The 22,673-nt window shown below is 38.4% G+C and overlaps 1 protein-coding gene across 1 annotated transcript in view; it reads right to left on the reverse strand.

Annotated features, from left to right (window-relative positions):
* Positions 1 to 2,248: 2,248 nt before the first annotated feature.
* LOC126195657 (signal-induced proliferation-associated 1-like protein 2) overlaps positions 2,249 to 22,673 on the reverse strand; it is a gene marked incomplete at its 5' end in the record, with an annotated part of 213,322 nt that continues 192,897 nt past the window's right edge. Inside the window, 4 exons of the mRNA XM_049934281.1 lie at positions 2,249 to 5,114; positions 9,594 to 9,875; positions 11,094 to 11,293; positions 12,578 to 12,876. Of these exons, the coding sequence (XP_049790238.1) occupies positions 4,910 to 5,114; positions 9,594 to 9,875; positions 11,094 to 11,293; positions 12,578 to 12,876 (986 nt within the window). The remainder of the gene's footprint in view (positions 5,115 to 9,593; positions 9,876 to 11,093; positions 11,294 to 12,577; positions 12,877 to 22,673) is intronic.

Genomic DNA, 22,673 nt, shown 5'->3' on the forward strand with positions numbered 1-22,673 from the left:
GAGTGTGTGCTGATATGAAACTTTCTGGCAGATTAAAACTGTGTGCTGGACCGAGACTCGAACTCAAGCGTGAGTCGTGCTTGGGTAGCTCAGTTGGTAGAGCACTTGCCCGCGAAAGGCAAAGGTCCCGAGTTCGAGTCTCGGTCCAGCACACAGTTTTAATCTGTCAGGAAGTTAGTATCTCTACTCTTGACAGCTGTCACCCATTCCATGTCAAAAAGTCTCTTCCAAGCAGCCTCACCAACAGTGGACACCGCATGTGCAGTAGAGAGCAGGAGATGTAAAAATATAACGATAACTTTACCAGAGCTTTCACCGACAGACAATATCATATCCAGCTCATCCATAAATAGATCTCCCATGCCACCTCCTTCTGCCACTAGTAAGACTATTAAACAGCCACTGACCAACACTCCTCTAACCATACTGTCCAACGTTGGCCTTCAACAACGCCCTTTAACAGGGCTTTGACTACCACTTGTCTTGGCCTGAGGTGGGAGATATACCCACATCACCCAAAATAGTGTTCCTGATGCCCACCCAACCTACAGAATATCCTCGTCCATTCCTACTCCAACACTGCACCCCATGGGCCATTCCCCTGTGGTCAATCCAGGTGAAAGACCTATCCCATATCCAAACAGGACCTCCTACCACAGTCCAGTCGTGTATCTCTTACACAATAAAAAGCTGGTTCACATGTGACAAGAGCCATGTTGTAAATCAGCTGTGCTGCAATTACTACACAGCATACCATATATGCTTGACAAGTAACCAACGTCCACTTGAATGAATGTCCACCAGCAGATTGTGGTAAAACTGCAAACTTGAGCATCTGGTTGAACATGCTGTGGACCACAACATTAACGACAAACTGCTATCACACAGTTCATTTGTACACCCCCTTACAACCAAGTATCTCTGGACTAAAGCACTGCTAAATTGTTTGCTCCTTACCTTTCCTGTATCACCTCCTGTCACACCACTCCTTCACCATCTACATTGTGTACTGCCTACTGTCTCTACTCTCCCGATGCCGCCGCCGCCGCCGCCGCCGCCGCTGCCGCCTCCCCCCCCCCCCCTTTCCACTACTCTCCCCTCACTCTGAATTTTCGTCTTCTAGTGTAACTGCCAAGTCATCTGGTAAAATACCTGCCTCATATGACCCTGCTAACCCCTCCCCATCTTCAGACACTCAGAAAACTGCTTTCAATAATTGATATTCAACAATCCATCTCACTGTCACTGCAAGCATGTACATTTGGTCATTTGATTGTGTGTACTCCTACTAGAAAAAGAGCAAAAGCTAGAGTTAATTGTTTTTTAGTATGTGTTTGTGTGCACCACACACCAGTCCTATATAGGTAAGTATCTGCTTTTCCCTTATATTATGTACTATTTTTATTTTATTTATTACAGTAATTGGGTTGTTCTCCCTTGTTACACTTCCAGAACACATGCACAATATTATCACAGTGGACCTCTGCTATTGTTTTAACAAAATGTAGTTATTATGATTGAAATACTGTGAGCAATATTTTAGCACTTTCACTGAAGAAGTAGATATGATTGCAATTTTATACGATTTTTTATGATTTTTTGTGGATCTGTGTGTTGGCATTTGACATTCCATCACCACTTTCATTACATCAGCATTAAGGAAATTCTTTTGAAAATTAAAGTCAGTCTGGGCAGCCCACAATTTATTGGAAATAGCTGGTTACTAGATTCATGTTCAGGGAATGAAGACACTTCACTCAATAGCACATTCGGTATATTCTTGGGAATCTGAAGTCTGGAGAGTAATAATTGTTGTTGTTGTTGTTGTTGTTGTTGTCGTCGTCTTCAGTCCTGAGACTGGTTTGACGCTTCTCTCCATGCTACTCTATCCTGTGCAAGCTTCTTCATCTCCCAGTACCTACTGCAACCTACATCCTTCTGAATCTGCTTAGTGTATTTATCTCTTGGTCTCTCTCTATAATTTTTGGAGAGTCATAAGTAGTCAAAATACAATATACTACCCCTGATGATTTCTTGGAGGGAGGCAGAGAGGGGGAGCAAGAGACCCTTCTTCACCCCCCCCCCCCACACACACACCCCTTCCTTTTGTCAAGTAATGCACATACATGGCAAATGTGCTCTGCTATTTTAAGTCAGTAGGCACAAAAACAATGCCAGAATTTCGAACAATTGAGCAAAAATGCTCAATGATTTCTCGTTTACCAGGAAGAAAATTCACAACTTTCAATTCAGAGTCATTAACATATATTTACAGCACTTTACTTCTCATTGGTATAACTTTTTCAGTTTGGTCAATAATCTATTTACAGCACTTTCAATATGCACATAAGTACATTACATATCTTTTGCAAAAAAAGCATGTGAGGAAATTCAATTTATTTCCTTACAATTATTGACTGAGTTGAGTGGATGCAACGAACAAAAAGTGAGAAGATACAAATATTTTGTTCACTAACTTAATGCTAAGTTGGGAATATCTGCAACATTATTACCAATAACCTGGAGTGTAAAATGAGGAAAGTAAGTCTGAAGATAATTTCTACACTTGTCACTTTTAGAAGTTTTAGTAAATGGTAACAGATGTAAAATGTCCATATTTCACTATCAGTCTTGATTCATTTGAAATTATGATCTAATAATTTACGAAGGATACATGGTATGTCAAGTACAGTGGCTCCACTTTAAGGGAGATGAGATAGCCACACTTCAAATACATTACTCGTTACTTAAATGGAACACACAACAAGTTTCAATATGAAAATACTGAGAAACAAACAGCACTTAATGCAAAAAAGGAATGCTTTCTGTGGAAAGTCTACATACTAATGGATATGACAGAAGCTAAAATTTAAACTCATTCCAAGAATACAGTGAAACATTGTTCTGGTCCCATTCCAAGTTATCTTTGTAGAATAGCATTAGGAAAAATTATGAACAAGAACTATTTGGTAACTTCAGTGAAACTATGATTTCTTATAACACACTGTAAAATGAGAATGAGAAGTGCTGTTATTGTTTAAATGGTGAATAATACAAACAAATGCTCCACTGGTCAACATCCTACTAGAATAATTAAATTTGTACATGTCTTCTTCAGTAACTGAGATAAATACTTAATATGTTTTGCCTACAATAATACTGCAAAATATTACTAAATTAATGTTATCACTTTACACATTAATCAATAAAGGGAATCACACTTTCATGTAATGATTGATACATTTGGCAATTGCACATGAGTAACATTTTATAATACACTATATACATAATGGCTTATTTTATATAAAGAGCTTGTCATATTAAGGCACCAACAATTTTAGATGAAATGACATACTAGCTGGATTCCAGTACTGTTCCACAAACAAATATTTACTTCTTATTTGCAACTTGCATATATATTGACAATCTCAAGCAACTTTCTCACAAGTTTTAGAAGAATGGTTTGCTCCACATGGTACAGACTGATAAATTACTAAACTGTCAATCCAAAAAATAAATATATGAACAGTATTCCATCCTCTTTACAAAAATTATTGATGAAACTATTTATACACTCATGAGTTACATGTATACATTACTTCCCTTGTATCGGCAAATGTAATAACTTCCGTCAATAAACACTTAGTATTAAAATAAAGTATCAAATTCACATTGTTTCTGACTATATGATTACTTTGGCTAATGTTACACATCATTCTGACTTTGCATCACTGTTTCACCCAATGATCCACACATTAACTTTCTCGTATCTTTAAAGTTATTCATACCATCCACATGACAAGCACAGTTCACGCCTTTCAGGCACTGCTGATCCTAAACAGTAAATTAATGCACATTAGATATTTTGTGCGTATATTGTAACAAGGAGATTAATGAATGTAAACAGTCTTTTCCTACCTTTCTTGAACTCTGCACAATTTGGTTCAATTTATGTGGAAATAATTTAAATATCATTAAACCGTACAACAATACATATAAGGATAGATTTTTTCGTGGATAAAAAGCTGCTTAAAATTACTCAAAAAAAGGCAAAACTTCAAGGTAACTACTTACAATGAGATACAACAATGTCTGTACTGTAAAACCTGTCGGATGTTTTTAAACAACTGTGATGTTACTGCATCCATTTCTGATAGACCTTCATTCCTGCACCAACAGTGAACAATCTACACATATCACAATATATAAGGCATATATCAGTGTGCCAGTTGTTCCAAATGATGACACCAGCAGTTGCCTAAGTCAGCTTATCTTATGATTTTAGGTATTTTGACATGAACACCTTATTTCATAGAGGGCTGCCAACAAAGTAATATAATTAAAATCTAGTGCAGTGTGTCATTCAGTGAAAGACCTACCATTCTAATTATTAAATTACAATAAAATGTTTGCAAAACATTTCAATGTTACTTTATATTTCTAATTTTCAGTAAGAGATCTCAATAGGAAAATACAGAAATAAGATGTAAATTTATAGGCAGTTCTATAGCTGGAATATCTGAGTACTGAAAGTACAACTGACAATACCTAAGCTTTCTGCTGATATATTTGTGTTGAAAAAATTCAAATGAAATTTGTAACTAAATGAGGTGAAAATGCACAAGATGTTTAAATATATCATACTTCTGAAATAACATGACAGGTATTAAAAGTCACTGCATGGCCCACATTTATGTTTTAGTGTGTAAACTGAATTTGAAAATGGCCATTCAACTGCTGTATAGCATGTTCAACTACTTGATACCTATCAGTAACCAAACTGTTATATTCTTATACTCCTCATAAAAAATACAGTTTCTGCTGTAACTCTGCCATACAAAAACAACAAAAATAGCTGCCACTTCACACGCTACATCTGATTTGGCTAAAGAAAATTTCCAACATGAAGCTACTGTCTTTCTAGAGTGTGGAAAAACCACTCTGTGAAGCGACGTAGCTGTTGTGCAGCTGCATGCGACTCCTCTTGTAACCGCCTATTTTCATCCCGCAGTCTCCGATTTTCATCACGAAGTCTACGTACTTCATCTTCCAATGATAGTCTACGTCGGTGATCCTGCTGAACTGATCTTCCCTGACGACCAGCACTTCCAGTTCTGCGTAAAGGACACAATAAATTCATCTTTATGTCAAATGTATTTGATAAAGGAATAAAAGGAAAATTTTAATATGACATCAAATAATGGAAAATTCAGGATAGAATAACAACAACATGGGAAGGGTGGACTGCTACTCACCATAGGAGGATTGAGTCACAGACAGGCACAATGAAAAATAATGCTAGAAATATTCAGCTTTCAGACAAACAAGTCCTGATGAAGGATTTAATCCAGCAGCTGAATATTTTTAGCATTCTTTTTCATTATGCCTGTCTATGGCTTAATGCCACCTTTTGTAGTGAGTTTCTGTCTGTTCTTTCCATACTGTTCTTAAAATCTTACTGTATGAAGATTTGTAAATATTACTTGCCCTAAACACAGGATATATTAATAAAAGTATCAATATTAAAAGAACACACTTTCACAACAATGAGACTCCTCCTACAAACAATGTGTACTAGCTATGAAAAACCAGTACAAATTAAATATTGCATTAATTACCTATGCATTTTCTGGTTTTAAATGGTAAAATGTAATAGGTTGAACAGAAAAGCCCATTTTAGGTCATCCTCTGAAAGTGCCCCCAGTAAGGAATGGTGCACAGAGCTCTTACAGCTCTGTCAAAGAATACAGATGAAAATAGAAGATGCAAAAAAATTTATAGCACAAATGAAATAATTAAAACTTTAATACACATACTAGCTAGTACACATTGTGGCAGTAAAACAGGTAGTACTGTTAATATACATAAAACATAAGAGCATAAATTTCAAGTGGAGGGGATGATAAAAAAGAAGACTCTTCCAACTTCTTAGGTGTACATGTAGACAGCAAATTAAATTAGTCCTGCCATATTCTGGCTCTGGCAAAAAGACCTACCGTATTTACTCGAATCTAAGCCGCACTTTTTTTCCGGTTTTTGTAATCCAAAAAGCCGCCTGCAGCTTAGAATCGAGTGCAAAGCAAGTGGAAGTTCTGAAAAATGTTGGTAGGTGCCGCCACAACTAACTTCTGCCGTCGAATATATGTAGCGCTACACAGGCATGCTTTGTAGGCACAAAGATAAATACTGGCTCAAAAACCTCCGCGTCAGTAAATAAATTAAAAAAAAAAAAAAAAAGGTGGAAGACGAGCTTTTTTTTCTCTGCCCCGAGTTTCGACCACTGCATTTTCATACATTATCCAACGAAGTAAATACAAATTCCGCATTGTTAATCTTCGAATGTAGCAGAATTTCGATGTACTACGAAAATCGGACATGCAAGACTGTTTGGGATGTTTGTCAATATGGCCAACTCTACTTTCTGAATTTTTTCCTACCTGTGAGAAGAGATGGTTGCTAATAGGAACCTGATGAAATGCGAATCACATGCAGTATTCTCTTCACCATAAGAATAATACGAATATCAACATTTTGCCATGTATTCTTTCATGTTTGCTGCTATCTCATTTAAATCCTGTCTGCCTAATAAACAACGAAACTAGAGTGAGACAACACAGCAAACACGGAAGAATATACGTCTCGTGTCATGTTTATATTCGTATTATTCTTATGCCTAATAGTGATACAGTCAGAAATGAAGCACGCCAACTGACTAGATTTTTAATTCTAAGATGACTAATTTCTGTGCAGAATTTGATGTACTAAAGAAGTGGCCGCAAAGATTTTCAAACGGAGAAACATTTTCGCCTAACTCTCGTTCAGAACATGTTCTATCATACGCAGTCTATTATTTGGTTCTTGTTGATCATTATCAAAGAAAGCAGCAGTGTAAGTAACAACAAATAGCAGTCTCTTTCCATTGTTTCGCTAATGAGACGATAACTCTCTTTTCTTTTAATTGTAAGCGGCGGTAGCGCGCACAAAAGCAAGCCATGCCGCGAGCGGAGACAGGCCGTAAACACGCACTATCAGAATGCGACAAACAATGCGTAACACATTACAGTAATGCATTTTCAGCTTAGAGTGACGTAAACACCTATAACGAAGGAAACAGCACTTATCAGATCAAAGCAAAATAAGCAATGGATTCAAACCAGACGAAGCACATGGAAAAGGAAGGGTACCCATATAAATACGGACGGAGCTTCTGACGCATAGCAATGGCTACCTGGTAAAGCTTAACTGCTAAGCTTACGACTCGAACCAAACTACTGTAGCTGTATCGTCATTCATTCGAACTAAATTGTGTCTCATATTACAATGGACCAACTTTGTTTCGATTTGGAGGTGCGGCCTAAAACTTTACTCTCCCCTTGAATTTAGAGTCTCAAATTTCCGGTGAGGCTTAGATTCGAGTGCGGCTTAGATTCGAGTAAATACGGTAGTTCAGCATTGTTCTTACACGTATAGTTTGTGGAATTACATAGTCACAGTTGCTTGCTTTGGAACTCCCATGCATTGTCGTCTTATGGCGACATCTTTTGGAGTAGTCAGCCCCTAACAAGAACTGCACAGAAGACAGTCCACATTATGGTGTCAATCCAAGACACAATTGAAGGTATCAGTGCCCCAAACTACAGATTTTCACAGTGATATGTCATATCTTCTCCCTTGTATATCACATCAGTAGGACAACAACACAAGGTAAAAGCAGTACTTACACAGCAACAAAATTAACTTCATCTTTGTGCAGAAATGATTAGCTTACTCCAGTATGAGAAACCAAAATACAAAAGAAAATTGAACAAATACCTCTCGCAGAGATCACATTATTCCACTGATAATTTTATATTGAGATGTCTCATTGCGTATGCATGAATACAATCTCTTATTTTTTGTTGTAAAATATACGTCTATTTCCTTGTTTCACAGTATTACTTCAGTCACTGAGTACCAACACTAATGTCTCAGACTATTCATCAACATAAATTCTAGTTTTCATGCACAAAATACAATATTTTTATCAGTATTTACATGTCCACTGATCTAAGTGATAACATGAATCTATCAAATTCTGCTATTATGTATTCACTATTTTGAGTTTTGTAAATATTCATTACGGTAAATTTTGTAAAAAAAAAAACAGTCGCTTTCCATACTCTAGCAACTCTACTGCTACTGATGAATGGCATTTGTATACACATAAGCAAGGCTACTGGTTTCAGTGTAGTTAGTTTTTATTTTGGCTGGACCAGTATTGGGCTACATGCCCACCTTCAGAGGTCTTGCATAAGATACACAATACATTGTTGTTGTTGTTGTTGTTGTTGTTGTGGTCTTCAGTCCTGAGACTGGTTTGATGCAGCTCTCCATGCTACTCTATCCTGTGCAAGCTGCTTCATCTCCCAGTACTTACTGCAACCTACATCCTTCCGAATCTGCTTAGTGTGTTCATCTCTTGGTCTCCCTCCAAGATTTTTACCCTCCACGCTGCCCTCCAATGCTAAATTTGTGATCCCTTGAAGCCTCAGAACATGTCCTACCAACCGGTTCCTTCTTCTTGCCAAGTTGTGCCACAAACACCTCTTCTCCCCAATTCTATTCAATACGTCCTCATTAGTTATGTGATCTACCCACCTAATCTTCAGCATTCTTCTGTAGCACCACATTTCTAAAGCTTCTATTCTCTTCTTGTCCAAAGTATTTATCGTCCATGTTTCACTTCCCTACATGGCTACACTCCATACAAATACTTTCAGAAACGACTTTCTGACACTTAAATCTATACTCGATGTTAACAAATTTCTCTTCTTCGGAAACACTTTCCTTGCCATTGCTGGTCTACATTTTATATCCTCTCTACTTTGACCATCATCAGTTATTTTGCTCCCCAAATAGCAAAACTCCTTTACTACTTTAAGTGTCTCATTTCCTAATCTAATACCCTCAACATCACCCGACTTAATTCGACTACATTCCATTATCCTCGTTTTGCTTTTGCTGATGTTCATCTTATATCCTCCCTTCAAGACACCATCCATTCCGTTCAACTGCTCTTCCAAGTCCTTTGCTGTCTCTGACAGAATTACAATGTCATCGGCGAACCTCAAAGTGTGTGTGTGTGTGTGTGTGTGTGTGTGTGTGTGTGTGCGTGCGTGCGCGCGCGCGCGCGCGCGCGCGCGCATATGATGATACTTTTCTGCATTTTGTGCAGTGAACAATTTTACATATCTGTACATTTATAGCAAGTTCTTTGACTGAATATTTCTGAAGCTTTTTTTCTTTAGACAGTACTTCATTATAGATGTCAACATCTGCAAGAAATCTTAAGTAGTTAATGTCTAATACATCACTAATATGCAACACACACAACAAAGGTCCCAACGTATTTCCCTGGGGCATGCTAAAAACTTGTTATTGCTCTTGGCACACAGCATTTTGTGCCACTTGGGACAACTGCCCCACCAGCACTGGCATTTGTCAATCACAAACTTATTTAATCAATCTATATCAATTAGTTGTTTATTTGTCAATACATTGTCTATTGTTTATTTACAATTATAAGAAGCTGTAATATCTTTTTGAATACAAACCTCACACTGTCTAGGCCAAGTCTTTCAGCTACATCATCCACCCAATGCCCAAGGCTCTCACCATTGCGGGCTGCTTGTAGTTCTGCACCGGCACCAACCCCTACTCCTACACCACCTTCTGAAGGTGGCAAATGCAGCATGGCCCTTGTTGCTGTATCTACTAGACTCGGCCAGTCCATCTGTCGGGCATCTGGCAGTGGTAGTGACAGGGGCTCTGTTTTTGATCCACTACCAGTGCTGACTGTTCCTCCGACAGTTATCTGTCGTCGATACGCTGGAATGCTGCAATGATGACAGCTATTAAGGCATACACAGTAGCATGAGAAAAATCAACATACATTTTAATTACATTAAAAAGGAATTTCACCTTCTCACTTTCATTAATGTGCCAAAGCACTTTTTACAACAATTTGTGTAATTTGTGGCTTCAAAGAGGAAACAAAGTAAAAAATGTGTCAGAGACATATCATTCGCCAGTTTCTCACATTGTTGTCACCTAACGTGCAGCTTAGAAAAACAATGAACACTGCATGAAAATTTTGAGTTTTTCACATGCTTCTCATGTCCTCTAAAGCACCCATGGAACCCCCAGTTTCCAGCAGTACAGCATCTGTCCAATGGTAAAATTGCTTCAGCTACCTTCAGGACAACATGTAACTACTGTAACTACGTAAGATGCCAATAGTTCATTCAATGAACAAACTGAAGACATGAGTGGAAATAGATAGCAACATAAGGATATTGTGCAGCCTGAAACAGAAGTACTGGTGTGTGTGGAGAGAGAGAGAGAGAGAGAGAGAGAGAGAGAGAGAGAGAGAGAGAGAGAGAGAGAGAGAGGCAGGCTTAGAATGGGGCTGACTTTATTTGATGTCTCTGATGTGTTTCAGATAATTCACAGACAAATGTTTCACCATCTTTAACATTCACTAAAGAAAACTATGGAAGAAATATACACTAACCAAAGGCGCCATATTTCAAGACTGTGTTGTTGGTTCCTACAACATTCAATCACTGTCCACCAACAGTGTGTGGCAAACCAGCACTAGTTTTTGTTTCACTAGCTACAAATCTAGATTTCACATGTCATATGTCAAAATAAAAGCACTTAAGAGATTGCAATACTAGCTCTCCAATGAGAGAAACTCATGGAGAACCATATATTTATCATCTAACTGCAAATTATTATTATTATTATTATTATTTCTTTACTTTCTCAGACGTTAAGTCTGGTTGAGAATGGAAAGTGACGCGGACCTTGATCAAGCGTCACTTCCTATTAACTGTACGGTATGTGTTATATTGCATTTAGGAACTTTCGGGTGATTGAACATGTATCAATAATTACGGATTTCTGTAGTTGTATATATGTGTTTGGATTATTATTATTATTATTATTATTATTATTATTATTATTATTATTATTGTTGTTGTGTTAGAGACTCGTCTAACAAACGAACTTTTTTTTTATTACTATTCTTTTTGTCTATGTCTTGGGCATACCTGTCATCTCTATCACGGGGAATGATCTTGTTGTCAGTCGGTGCTGGACTTGACGCCGTACTAGCATTCGAGATAACTGTAGCTGGTCTTGCCGTGGTAAGTATTACTTCACGTTCACGTTCTCGGTCACGACTGTGGTCACGATCTCTCTCTCGTTCCCGTTCACATTCTGGCTCAGCTTTGTTTACACAAAGCTTCTCCTGGTCATCAACAAGCAGTATTAATGCACAGGAAACATAAAATACAAACCACAGTATGAAATAAAGAGACAAAACTTCGAAATTATATTCAAATCTCTCACTTTTATAATTTTAAAAATACAATTACCTAAGGAATGAAAAACTACAGGTGAAAAGCTAACACTAGCCTACTTTTCCATGTATTGTGCTGTAGGGATTTTTATAAATTTCAAAGACTTCAGTGTGTTTTCAAATATGCATGCTTTCAAATTTGCATTTCTGTCAAATTTGACCTTAAAGTTACTGCTCTAGGGAGCCAGAAAATAGATATCATTCTTGTACCAGTGATATTTTTTGCATCATTCTTGTACCAGTGATATTTTTTGCAATCATTTTCAACAAGTGATACAAAATCAGTATTCATTGCGATATGCAGTGGCTAATTTAAAAACAAAAATATTATTCCTCGAAATGCCATATGTTTACTTTTCGCAAGAAAACACCTGTTATATTACTCGACGTGGAAATTTTACGATGGGAAGCAATACGCAGCAAAGAGAAATTATACTGAAAAACCATAAACAGTATAATAAGTCACTGTTTGTAAATTTAAACACTGATGTTTATCATTAACAATTCCATTTACCTTCCTCATATATAGTACAGGCCAATCTGAAATGAATACAGCAATTACCAACAAACGTCTGTACTAATTTAATGCATTGCAATATACCAATATGAGTTACAGAGAATGTAAAAGAAAATTCAAAATTTTGATTGCTGTGCAAGACTGAGCAATGCCAAATTGGGGTATGGAGGGTTGTACATTTTTAAATCGACATCTTTCAACCCACTGAATTTGGCCACCTTCATCTGTGGAGCTAACAACCATGGATTACACCACCAAAATAAGGATTATTGAGTTATTAAAAGTAACTTCATTCTGGTGAGTTTGCAACAATATTAGGTATCGGTGTGGTGGACCTACACAGCTCTGGCAGCAAGTAAAATCCTGTGACACATCATCATCATCATCATCATCATCATCATCATCACCACCACCACCCCCCATCATCATCACCCCCCCATCATCATCATCATCATCATCATCATCATCATCATCATCATCATCATCATCATCTACTACTACTGTTGTTGCTGCTGCTGCTGCTACTACTACTACTACTACTACTACTACTACTACTAAACAATAAAACATGGTGGCTGCAGTAATAGTACAAAGTTGCTTCAGCATATTATTATACAATGTCAATTGCACACTTGAGGTAGATAAACTGATTATACCTTTTCAGGATTATCTTCATAGTCTGGATTAATTAGCCTCATTAGTTCTTCTTGCAAAGAACTTGAGGTAAGACCAGAACTAGCACGGTGCTCTCTGTCTGTCCGAGACCTTGGTGTTACTCCAGGCCTGAGCCGTGCCTCTCCAGGGCCTGGGTGGTTCCCAGTTGCATTTGCTGGACGAGGGCTGAGGTTTCGACTGCTTCCACTGCTGGCATTGGTTTGCTGAGACTGCTGCTGGCGCCGAGGAGTGCGACGAAGACGAGGTGAAACTCCATCGCTGCCACCACCGGACAGGTCATCTGCCAAAATTCATAACCAATCAGAATCATAAACCAGTACTGAAAACAAAGATGGATACTTTACATGACAATGTATGATACATCAATTCATTTAATGTTAATAATCACTCCATTAGTGACATTTTTGAAATGATCTACAGAAAAATCAATTATACAGCTCCAACACAAAGTCCACATTGTGATAAAAATTAATGGAAACATGAGGCATTCGTCACTGAAGCATAAATTATCTTGTGTGTATCTGACAGGACTTATTTGTGTAAAATAATTTTAGTCAACATACAACACAAAACAACAAAAAATGCACCCCCCCCCCCCCACACACACACACACTGTCTCAAACAGTACACCTAGGCTCCTCAATGTAGGGTAATGAAAATTAATTATAAATTAAGAAGGAAGAAGTTAATGCTGATGATAAGTATACACTGAGAAGAAAGCTATAGAAAGCACTGGCTGTGAAATACTGCTACAAATTGGATGAATTAATACAGGATTAATTGATAACTTAAGTTGAACAAAACTTGTTATGTATCCCACTAATCGTATACAGCAGTACATAGAAGTATCATTTTTCTGTTATTTTTTATTGGTGTAAAAATTATAAGTACAGCACTATCTGACAAATCTTCTGTACACAAACCAGACTCATTGTAAATATGTATCTTGAGATGAATAAATCACAATTCACTCTCAAAGGACTGTAGAAGAAAATGTTAAACAGTTTAAACATAGATTTTGATTTCTAGAACCTAGAGTTTATCAAGACACTTCAGTGTCCATATATTGGTGAATAAACAATTCTGCTGACAAAGTAAGGTAAACTAAATTTCACAATAATTGTCCCCAATTTATTTTCATTTTCCCTCGCCTTAGAATAGTTTTCTATGGTTTGTTGGTCTTATGAGGAAATTATCTTTCATAATTAATACAATGATTTGATCAAATTCTTCAGTTTTATAGTTTCAACAGTGTCGCGAACCTACGCATTCCCCATTTTTGATGACTTTTTATCCGTATGAAAACACTTGTAGAAGTAGCAACAATGGGAAACAATTGGTGGTGATCACACGAATATGAAGAGCAAGAGAAATCACTAATGAAAGAATTTCTCAGAATGAAAAACTTTTGTCAAACTGACTGAAAGCTGTTCTTCTACAATGTGGGGGCACTCACAGTGTGTAGAGAATATCACACAGATTTCTGCTATCACAATATAAAAAAAATTTCCACATAATAAAACTTCAGACTTCATAAGTCATGCAAACTCCAGGGAGAAGTAGTTATAGCAGTGTTACTTCAGACAGACAGAGCTGAAAATATAGAAGGGAAAGCATGAAACAATCATTCGGCATTACTGCCCGAGGGAAACTGTGTGAAGTTGTTCAGCCACCTGATGCAAGTCTTTCTATTCGATGCCACTTTGGCGGCTTAGGGCAAAACAAGCACCTAGCCCCCAAGCAAAGAAAATTTCCAACCCAATCAGGATCTGAACCTGGGACCCCATGATCTACAGATATAGCAACACTAACCACTAAACCATGAGATTCTGATTAAATGAAAGACTGACAGATTTTCCATCATCAAAATTTTGTGCACACACTCTGAGAAAGCTTGTTTCTGAATATCAAAGCTGTTGCAATATACTGGTGATTGGTGGAGCGGGGACAGATGAACATTTAACTTTTGAGACACTAATACAATTTCCAGTTTTCATATCTTCCTCCTTTAATCCCAAGTAGTTACATGCATTCAGATCAATCGGCATCAAATGTCATTAATGCCAGAATATATGTTGATAAGCAATTGCCCATATCACATAAGAATCAGGGTGATTGACACCACTTGCTCTGGTAGGCAACCCTCATCAGGGAATTGCCACTAGATGCCTCAGAGGCAGTGTAATGATTAGTAAAGCTAAAATTCATAACCAGTTCTATGAAAACATGTCCAGTGTTAATTGTAAATTACATTATGTTCATTTTAAAGAATGTGCAACGTGACCTTTGGAACTTATATAAGCAGTAATGGTGGAAGCTAAATTGAGTTAGAATGGCTTCAGTTTTGGGACCGGTCTTATGGGATATGGTTAGGTAAATATAGGGTTATAATAAGACTGAGGCACCAAAGAAACTGGAATGTGTGTGCATATTCAAATACAGCGATATGAGAACAGACGGAATACAGTGCTGCAGTCAGCAACATCTATATAAGATGACAAGTGTGTGGAGCAGTTGTTAGATTGGTTACCGCTGCTACGATGCCAGGTTATCAATATTTAAGCGAGTTAGAATGTGGTGTTATAGTCGGTGCATGAACAATGGGACACAGCATCTCCAAGGTAGTGATGAATTGGGGATTTTCCCCGTATGACTTTCACAAGTGTACCGTGAATATCAGGAATCCAGTAAGACAACAAATCTCTGACATCGCTGCGGCTGGAAAATAATCCTGCAACAATGGTACCAATGACGACTGAAGAGAATTTTTCAACATGACAGAAGTGACCCTTCCACAAATTGCTGCAGATTTCAATGCTGGGCCATCAACAAGTGTCAGTGTGCGAACCATTCAATAAAACATGATTGATATGGGCTTTTGGAGCCAAAGGCCTACTCGTTTACCCTTGATGACTGCATGACACAAAGCTTTATGTCTCGCTGGGCCAATCAACACTGACATTGTAATGTTGATGACTGGAAACATGTTGCCTGGTCGGACAAGTCTCATTTCAAATTGTATCGCGGAGATAGATATGTACGGGTATGGGGACAGCCTCATGTATCAATGGACCCTGCATGTCAGCAGGGGACTGTTGAAGCTTGTGGAGGCTCTGTAATGGTGTGGGACATGTGCAGTTGTAGTGATATGGGACACCTGATACGTCTAGATATGAATCTGACAGGTATGTAAGCATCCTGTCTGATCACCTGCATCCACTCATGTCCATTGTGCAGTCCAACGGACTTGGGTAATTCCAGCAGGACAGTGTGACATCCCATAAAGCCAGAATTGCTAACAAGTGGCTCCAGGAATGCTCTTCTGAATTTAAGCACTTCCACTGACCACCAAACTCCCCAGACATGAACATTATTGAGCATATCTGGATGCCTTGCAACGTGCAGTTCAGAAGAGATCTCCACCCCCTTGTAGTCTTATGGATTTATGGACAGCCCTGCAGGATTCATGGTGTCAGTTACCTCCAGCACTACTTGAGACATTACTCGAGTCCATGCCATGTCGTGTTGTGGCACGTCTGTGTGCTCAGCTACATGATATTAGGCAGGTGTACCAGTTTTTCTGGATCTTCAGAGTACAAAGTCAAACAGGGGTAATGCAGGAGTGGATTTAATAATGAATAAGGAAATGCAAAGTGGTACAACTACTATGAACGGCATGTTGTCGTCGTCAGTCCGAAGACTGGTTTGACGCAGCTCTCCACGCCACTCTATCCTGTGCGAGCCTCTTCATCTCTGGGTAACTACTGCCACTTACATCTTTCTGAATCTGCTTACTGAATTCATCTCTTGGACTACTACTATGATTTTTACCCCCCCCCCCCCTCCAATACTAAATTGGTGATTCTTTGATGTCTCAGTATGGCTCCTATCAACGGATCCCTTCTTTTAGTCAAGTCTGCCACAAATTTTTCATCTCCCCAACTCTATTCAACACTTCATTAGTTATGCAATCAACTCATCTAATTTTCAGCATTCCTCTGTTAGCACCACATTTCGAAAGCTTCTATTCTCTTCTTGTCCAAACTATTTATCGTCCATGTTTCACTTCCATACATGGCTTCACTCCAGACAAATACTTTCAGAAGAAACTTCCTAACATTTAAATCTATATTTGAGGTTAACAGATTTCTCTTCTATAGAAATGGTTTTCTTACCATTGCCAGTCTACATTTTATATCCCCTCTACTTTGCTGCCCTAATAGCAAAAGACATCTACTACTTCAAGTGTCTCATTTCCTAATCTAATTTCTTCAGCACCATCTGATTTAATTCAACTACATTCCATTATCCTTGTTTTACTGTTATTTATGTTCATCTTATATCCTTGTTTCAACATACTGTCCATTCCGTTCAACTGCTTGTCCAAGTACTTTGCAGTCTCTGACAGAATTACAATGTCATCGGCAAACTGCCATGTTATTTATTTCTTCTTCCTGATCTTTAATTCCTATTTCAAATTTTTCTTTGGTTTCCTTTACTGCTTGTTCAACGTACATATTGAATAGTATCAGGGGTAGGCAACAACCCTGTCTCACTTCCTTTACAACCACTGCCTCTCTTTCATGCCCCTCGACTCATAACTGCTGTCTAGTTTCTGTAGATGATGTAAATAGTGCTCCACTCCCTATATTTTACCTCTGTTACGTTCAGAATTTCAAAGAGAGTATTCCAGTCAACATTGTCAGACGGTTTCTCTAAGTCTACAAATGCTATAAATGTATGTTTGCCTTTTCTTAAGCAATCTTCTAAGATAAGTCATAGGGTCAGTATAGACTCGCGTGTTCCTACATTTCTCCAGAATCCAAACTGATCTTCCTCCGAGATCAACTTCTACCAGTTTTTCCATTCTTCTGTAATGAATTCATGTTAGTATTTTGCAACTATGATTTATTAAACTCATAGTTCAGCCCTAAGAACAGCATAATGAATGCATTATCATAGCCAAGACACACACAAAGCCAACACCTACCAGTATAGCACAAGTTTATACATCACATTGGTGTGTAGATGAAGAAGCGATTGAGAAAATGTATGACGACATAAAAGAAATTATTCATGTAGTTAAGGGAGACAAAAATTTAAGTGTGATGGGATACTGGAATTCAATAGTAGGAAAAGGGAAGGCAAGGAAAAATAGTAGGTGAATATGGACGGAGAGAAAGTAATGAAAGAGGAAACTGCCTGGTAGAATTTTGCACGGAGCGTAACTTAATCAGTGCTAACACTTAGTTTAAGAACCATAAAAGAAGATTGTATACAGTGGAGAGTCCTGGAGACATTGCAAGGTTTCAGAATGATTAGACAATGGTAAGACAAGACATTTCAGAACCAGATTTTAAACTGTAAGATATTTCCAGAGGCATATGTGGACTCTGACCATAATATATTGATTATGAACTGTAGATTAAAACCGGAGAAACTGCAAAAAAGTAGGAAATTAAGGAGGTGGGACCTGGATAGGTTGTAAAGACCAGAGATTGTTGAGAGTTTCAGGGGGATCATTAGCTAATGTTTCACTAGAACATAGGAAAGGTATACAGTGAAAGACAAATGGGTAGCTTAAGAGTTGAAACAGTGGACGCTAGAACATTCAAATAAGTAAAAAGAGAACTCCTGGTGGAAATCCTTGGATAACACATGGGATATTGAATTTAACTGACAAAAAAAGAAAATCCAAAAATGCAGCAAAAGAAGCAGGTGAATACAAATGTCTAAAAACTGAGACTCATAGGAAGTACAAAACTGCTATGCAGGAACTGCTAAATGACAAATGTACAGATTTACAGGCATATTTCAGTATCTGATAGATAGTTGCCATATACAGGAAAATTACAGAGGCCTTTGGAGAAGAGAGAAGCAGCTGTATGAACAGATGGGAAACCAGTTCTAAGCAAAGAAGGCAAACAAAGGCTGAAGGGGTATATAGAGATTCTGCACAAGGGAGATGAATTTTAAGGTAATATAATTGAAATTGAAAAGGACATAGATGAAGATGAGATGGGAGATATGACACTTCAAGAAGAATTTGACAGAGTACTGAAAGACCCAAGTCGAAACAAGGCTCCAGGAAGAGACGACATACCATCACAAATGCTGACAGCCTTAGAACAGCCAGCCATGACAAAACTATTCCATCTGGTGAGCAAAACAACAGACTTTCAACACCTTGTGGATTTCTTGATTATTATCTTTGATTGCTGTTGAACGTAACATATGACAGATATGGCACATAATCTACCACGCTACTGCTCCTCTAGACTTCGTGAAACTTGGCAACTGGGTCGTGAGCATACCTTCAGTTGTACATGTTTTAAAATGTTTTGTTCATGCCCAACTCACCTGACGTAATTGTCTTACAGGCCAAATACATACGGATTTGATAAAAACGTGTACGGTTCATGATGTGCACTGGTAGCCCTTACTATTCAGCTAAAAGTTTACATCAGTGCCACCAGATGGTAGCACACTGTGGCAGAATTTTATCCCCATTTGCTTGGCAGAAATCCTGTTAGATAGCAGGTGGAATGTCAGATCCCTTAATCGGGCAGGTAGATCAGAAAATTTAAAAAGGAATGGATAGATTAAAGTTAGATATAGTGGGAATTAGTGAAGTTCAGTGGCAGGAGGAACAAGACTTTTGGTCAGGTGAATACAGGTTTATCAATACAAAATCAAATAAGGGTAATGCAGGAGTAGGTTTAATAATGAATAAAAATTGGAATGCGGGTAAGCTACTACAAACAGCATAGTGAACACATTATTGTGGCCAAGATAGTTACGAAGCCCACGCCTACCACAGTAGTTTATATGCCAACTAGCTCCACAGATGACGAAGAGATTGATGAAATGTATGATGAGATAAAAGAAATTATTCAGATAGTGAAGGGAAACGAAAATTTAATAGTCATGGGTAACCGGAACTCGACAGTAGGAAAAGGAAGAGAAGGAAACTTAGTAGGGGAATATTGAATGGGGTTAAGGAATGAAAGACGAAGCCGCCTGATAGAATTTTGCACAGAGCATAACTTAATCATAGCTAACATTTGGTTCAAAAATCATTAAAGAATTAGATTTTCACTCTGCAGCGGAGTGTGTGCTGATATGAAACTTCCTGGCAGATTAAAACTGTGTGCCCGACCGAGACTCGAACTCGGGACCTTTGCCTTTCGCGGGCAAGTGTTCTACCATCTGAGCTACTGAAGCACGACTCACGCCCAGTCCTCACAGCTTTACTTTTGCCAGGGGAGCACTTGCCCGCGAAAGGCAAAAGTCCTGAGATCGAGTCTCGGTCGGGCACACAGTTTTAATCTGCCAGGAAGTTTCATCATGAAAGAAGGTTGTATACATGGAAGCAGCCTGGAGATACTGGATGGTATCAGATACATTATATAATGTTAAGACAGAGATTCAGGAACCAGGTTTTAAATTACAAGACATTTCCAGGGGCAGATGTGGACTCTGACTACAATCTATTGGTTATGAACTGTAGACTAAAACTGAAGAAACTAAAAAAACGTGGTAAATTGAGGAGATGGGACCTGGATAAACTGAAAGAACCAGAGGTTGTAGAGAGCTTCAGGGAGAACATTAGGGAACAATTGACAAGAATGGGGGAAAGAAATACAGTAGAAGAAGAATGGGTAGCTTTGAGAGACAAAATAGTGAAGGTAGCAGATGATGAAGTAGGTAAAGAGACGAGGGCTAATAGAAATCCTTGAGTAACAAGATATATTGAATTTAATTGATGAAAGGAGAAAATACAAAAATGCAGTAAATGAAGCAGGCAAAAAATAACACAAACGTCTCAAAAATGAGATCAGAAGTGCAAAATGGCTAAGCAGGGATGGCTAGAGGACAAATGTAAGGATGTAGAGGTACATATCACTAGGGGTAAGATAGATACTGCCTACAGGAAGATTAAAGAGATCTTTGGAGAAAAGATAATGACTTGGATGAATATCAAGAGTTCAGATGAAAATCCAGTAATAAGCAAAGAAGGGAAAGCAGAAAGGTGGAAGGAGTATATAGAGGGTCTATACAAGGGCGACGTTCTTGAGGACAATATTGTAGAAATGGAAGAGAATGTAGATGAAGATGAAATAGGAGATATGATACTGCGTAAAGAGTTTGACAGAGCAATGAAAGACGTGAGTAGAAACAAGGACCCAAGAGCAGACAACATCCCATTAGAACTAATGACAGCCCTGGGAGAACCAGGCCTAACAAAACTTTACCATCTAGTGAGCAAGATGTACGAGACAGGCGAAATATCAGACTTCAAGAAGAATGTAATAATTCCAATCCCAAAGACAGCGGGAGTTGACAGATGTGAAAATTACTGACCTATCAGTTTAATAAGCCACGGCTGCAAAATACTAACACGAATGCTTTACAGACAAATGGAAAAACTGGTAGAAGCCGACCTCGGGGAAGATCAGTTTGGATTCCATAGGAATGTTGGAACACGTGAGGCAATACTAACCTTACGACTTATCTTAGAAGAAAGATTAAGAAACGGCAAATCTACATTTCTAGCATTTGTAGACTTAGAGAAGGCTTTTTACAATGTTTACTGGAATACTCTCTTTCAAATTCTGAAGGTGGCAGGGGTAAAATACAGGGAGCGAAAGGCTATTTACAATTTGTACAGAAACCAGATGGCAGTTATAAAGAGTCGAGGGACATGAAAGGGAAGCAATGGTTGGGAAGGGAGTGAGACAGTGTTGCAACCTCTCCCCGATGTTATTCAATCTGTATATTGAGCAAGCAGTAAAGGAAACAAAAGAAAAATTCGAAGTAGGAATTAAAATCCATGGAGAAAAAATAAAAACTTTGAGGTTTGCTGATGACATTGTAATTCTGTCAGAGACAGCAAAAGACTTGGAAGAGCACTGAATGGAATGGACAGTGTCTTGAAAGGAGGATATAAGACGAACAACAGAAGCAAAATGAGGGTAACTGAATGTAGTTGAATTAAAGCAGGTGATGCTGAGGGAATTAGATTGTGAAATGTGAGGCTTAAAGTGGTAAATGAGTTTTGCTATTTGGGGAGCAAAATAACTGATGATGGTCGAAGTAGAGAGGATATAAAATGTAGACTGGTAACGGCAAGGAAAGCATTTCTGAAGAAGAGACATTTGTTAATACTGAGTATAGATTTAAACATCAGGAACTCATTTCTGAAAGTATTTGTATGGAGTGTAGCCATGTATGCAAGTGAAACGTGGATGACAAATTGTTTGGACATGAAGAGAATAGAAGCTTTTGAAATGTGGTGCTACAGAAGAATGCTGAAGATTAGATGGGTAGATCACAAAACTAATGAGGTGGTACTGAATAGAATTGGAGATAAGAGAAACTTGTGGCACAACTTGACTAGAAAAGGGGATCGGTTGGTAGGACATATTCTGAGGCATCAAGGGATCAAATGGTTCAAATGGCTCTGAGCACTATGGGACTTAACTTCTGAGGTCAACAGTCCCCTAGAACTTAGAACTACTTAAACCTAACTAACCTAAGGACATCACACACATCCATGCCCAAGGCAAGATTCGAACCTGCGACCGTAGCGGTCGCACGGTTCCAGACTGTAGCGCCTAGAACCGCTCGGCCACCAAGGTCAGCACATCAAGGGATCACCAATTTAGTATCGATTGGTTGGTTGGTTGGTGGGAGTTGAAGGGACCAAACAGCAAGGTCATCAGCCCCTGTTTCAAATGTGGTCCATTCCGATAGTGTGACATCTCAGAAAAGTCAGAACGATAATAGGGAAAAGGCTAAAAAAATGTAAAAGGGCAGTCATGTTGTCAATGGTAAAAACAAAATGAGGTAAGTCAGCAAGAGAGCGAACCCAACGCTATGCTAGAGGCAGAAATTATCCCACCTCTGAAGCAGCCAAGGCAAGACCATCTGCGACTTGAAAGGTGGAACCGCTAGAATGGAGAAGTGCATATGGGAAAAGGAGACTAACCAATCCTAAAAAATGATAAAAACAGAGTATTAGGGGAAGAAAAGAGGATCTCAGCCAGGGAGGGGAGTTGGGGATCTCCAAACACG

Source organism: Schistocerca nitens, chromosome 7, assembly GCF_023898315.1.
Source record: "Schistocerca nitens isolate TAMUIC-IGC-003100 chromosome 7, iqSchNite1.1, whole genome shotgun sequence".
NCBI classification, from domain to species: Eukaryota; Metazoa; Arthropoda; class Insecta; order Orthoptera; family Acrididae; genus Schistocerca; species Schistocerca nitens.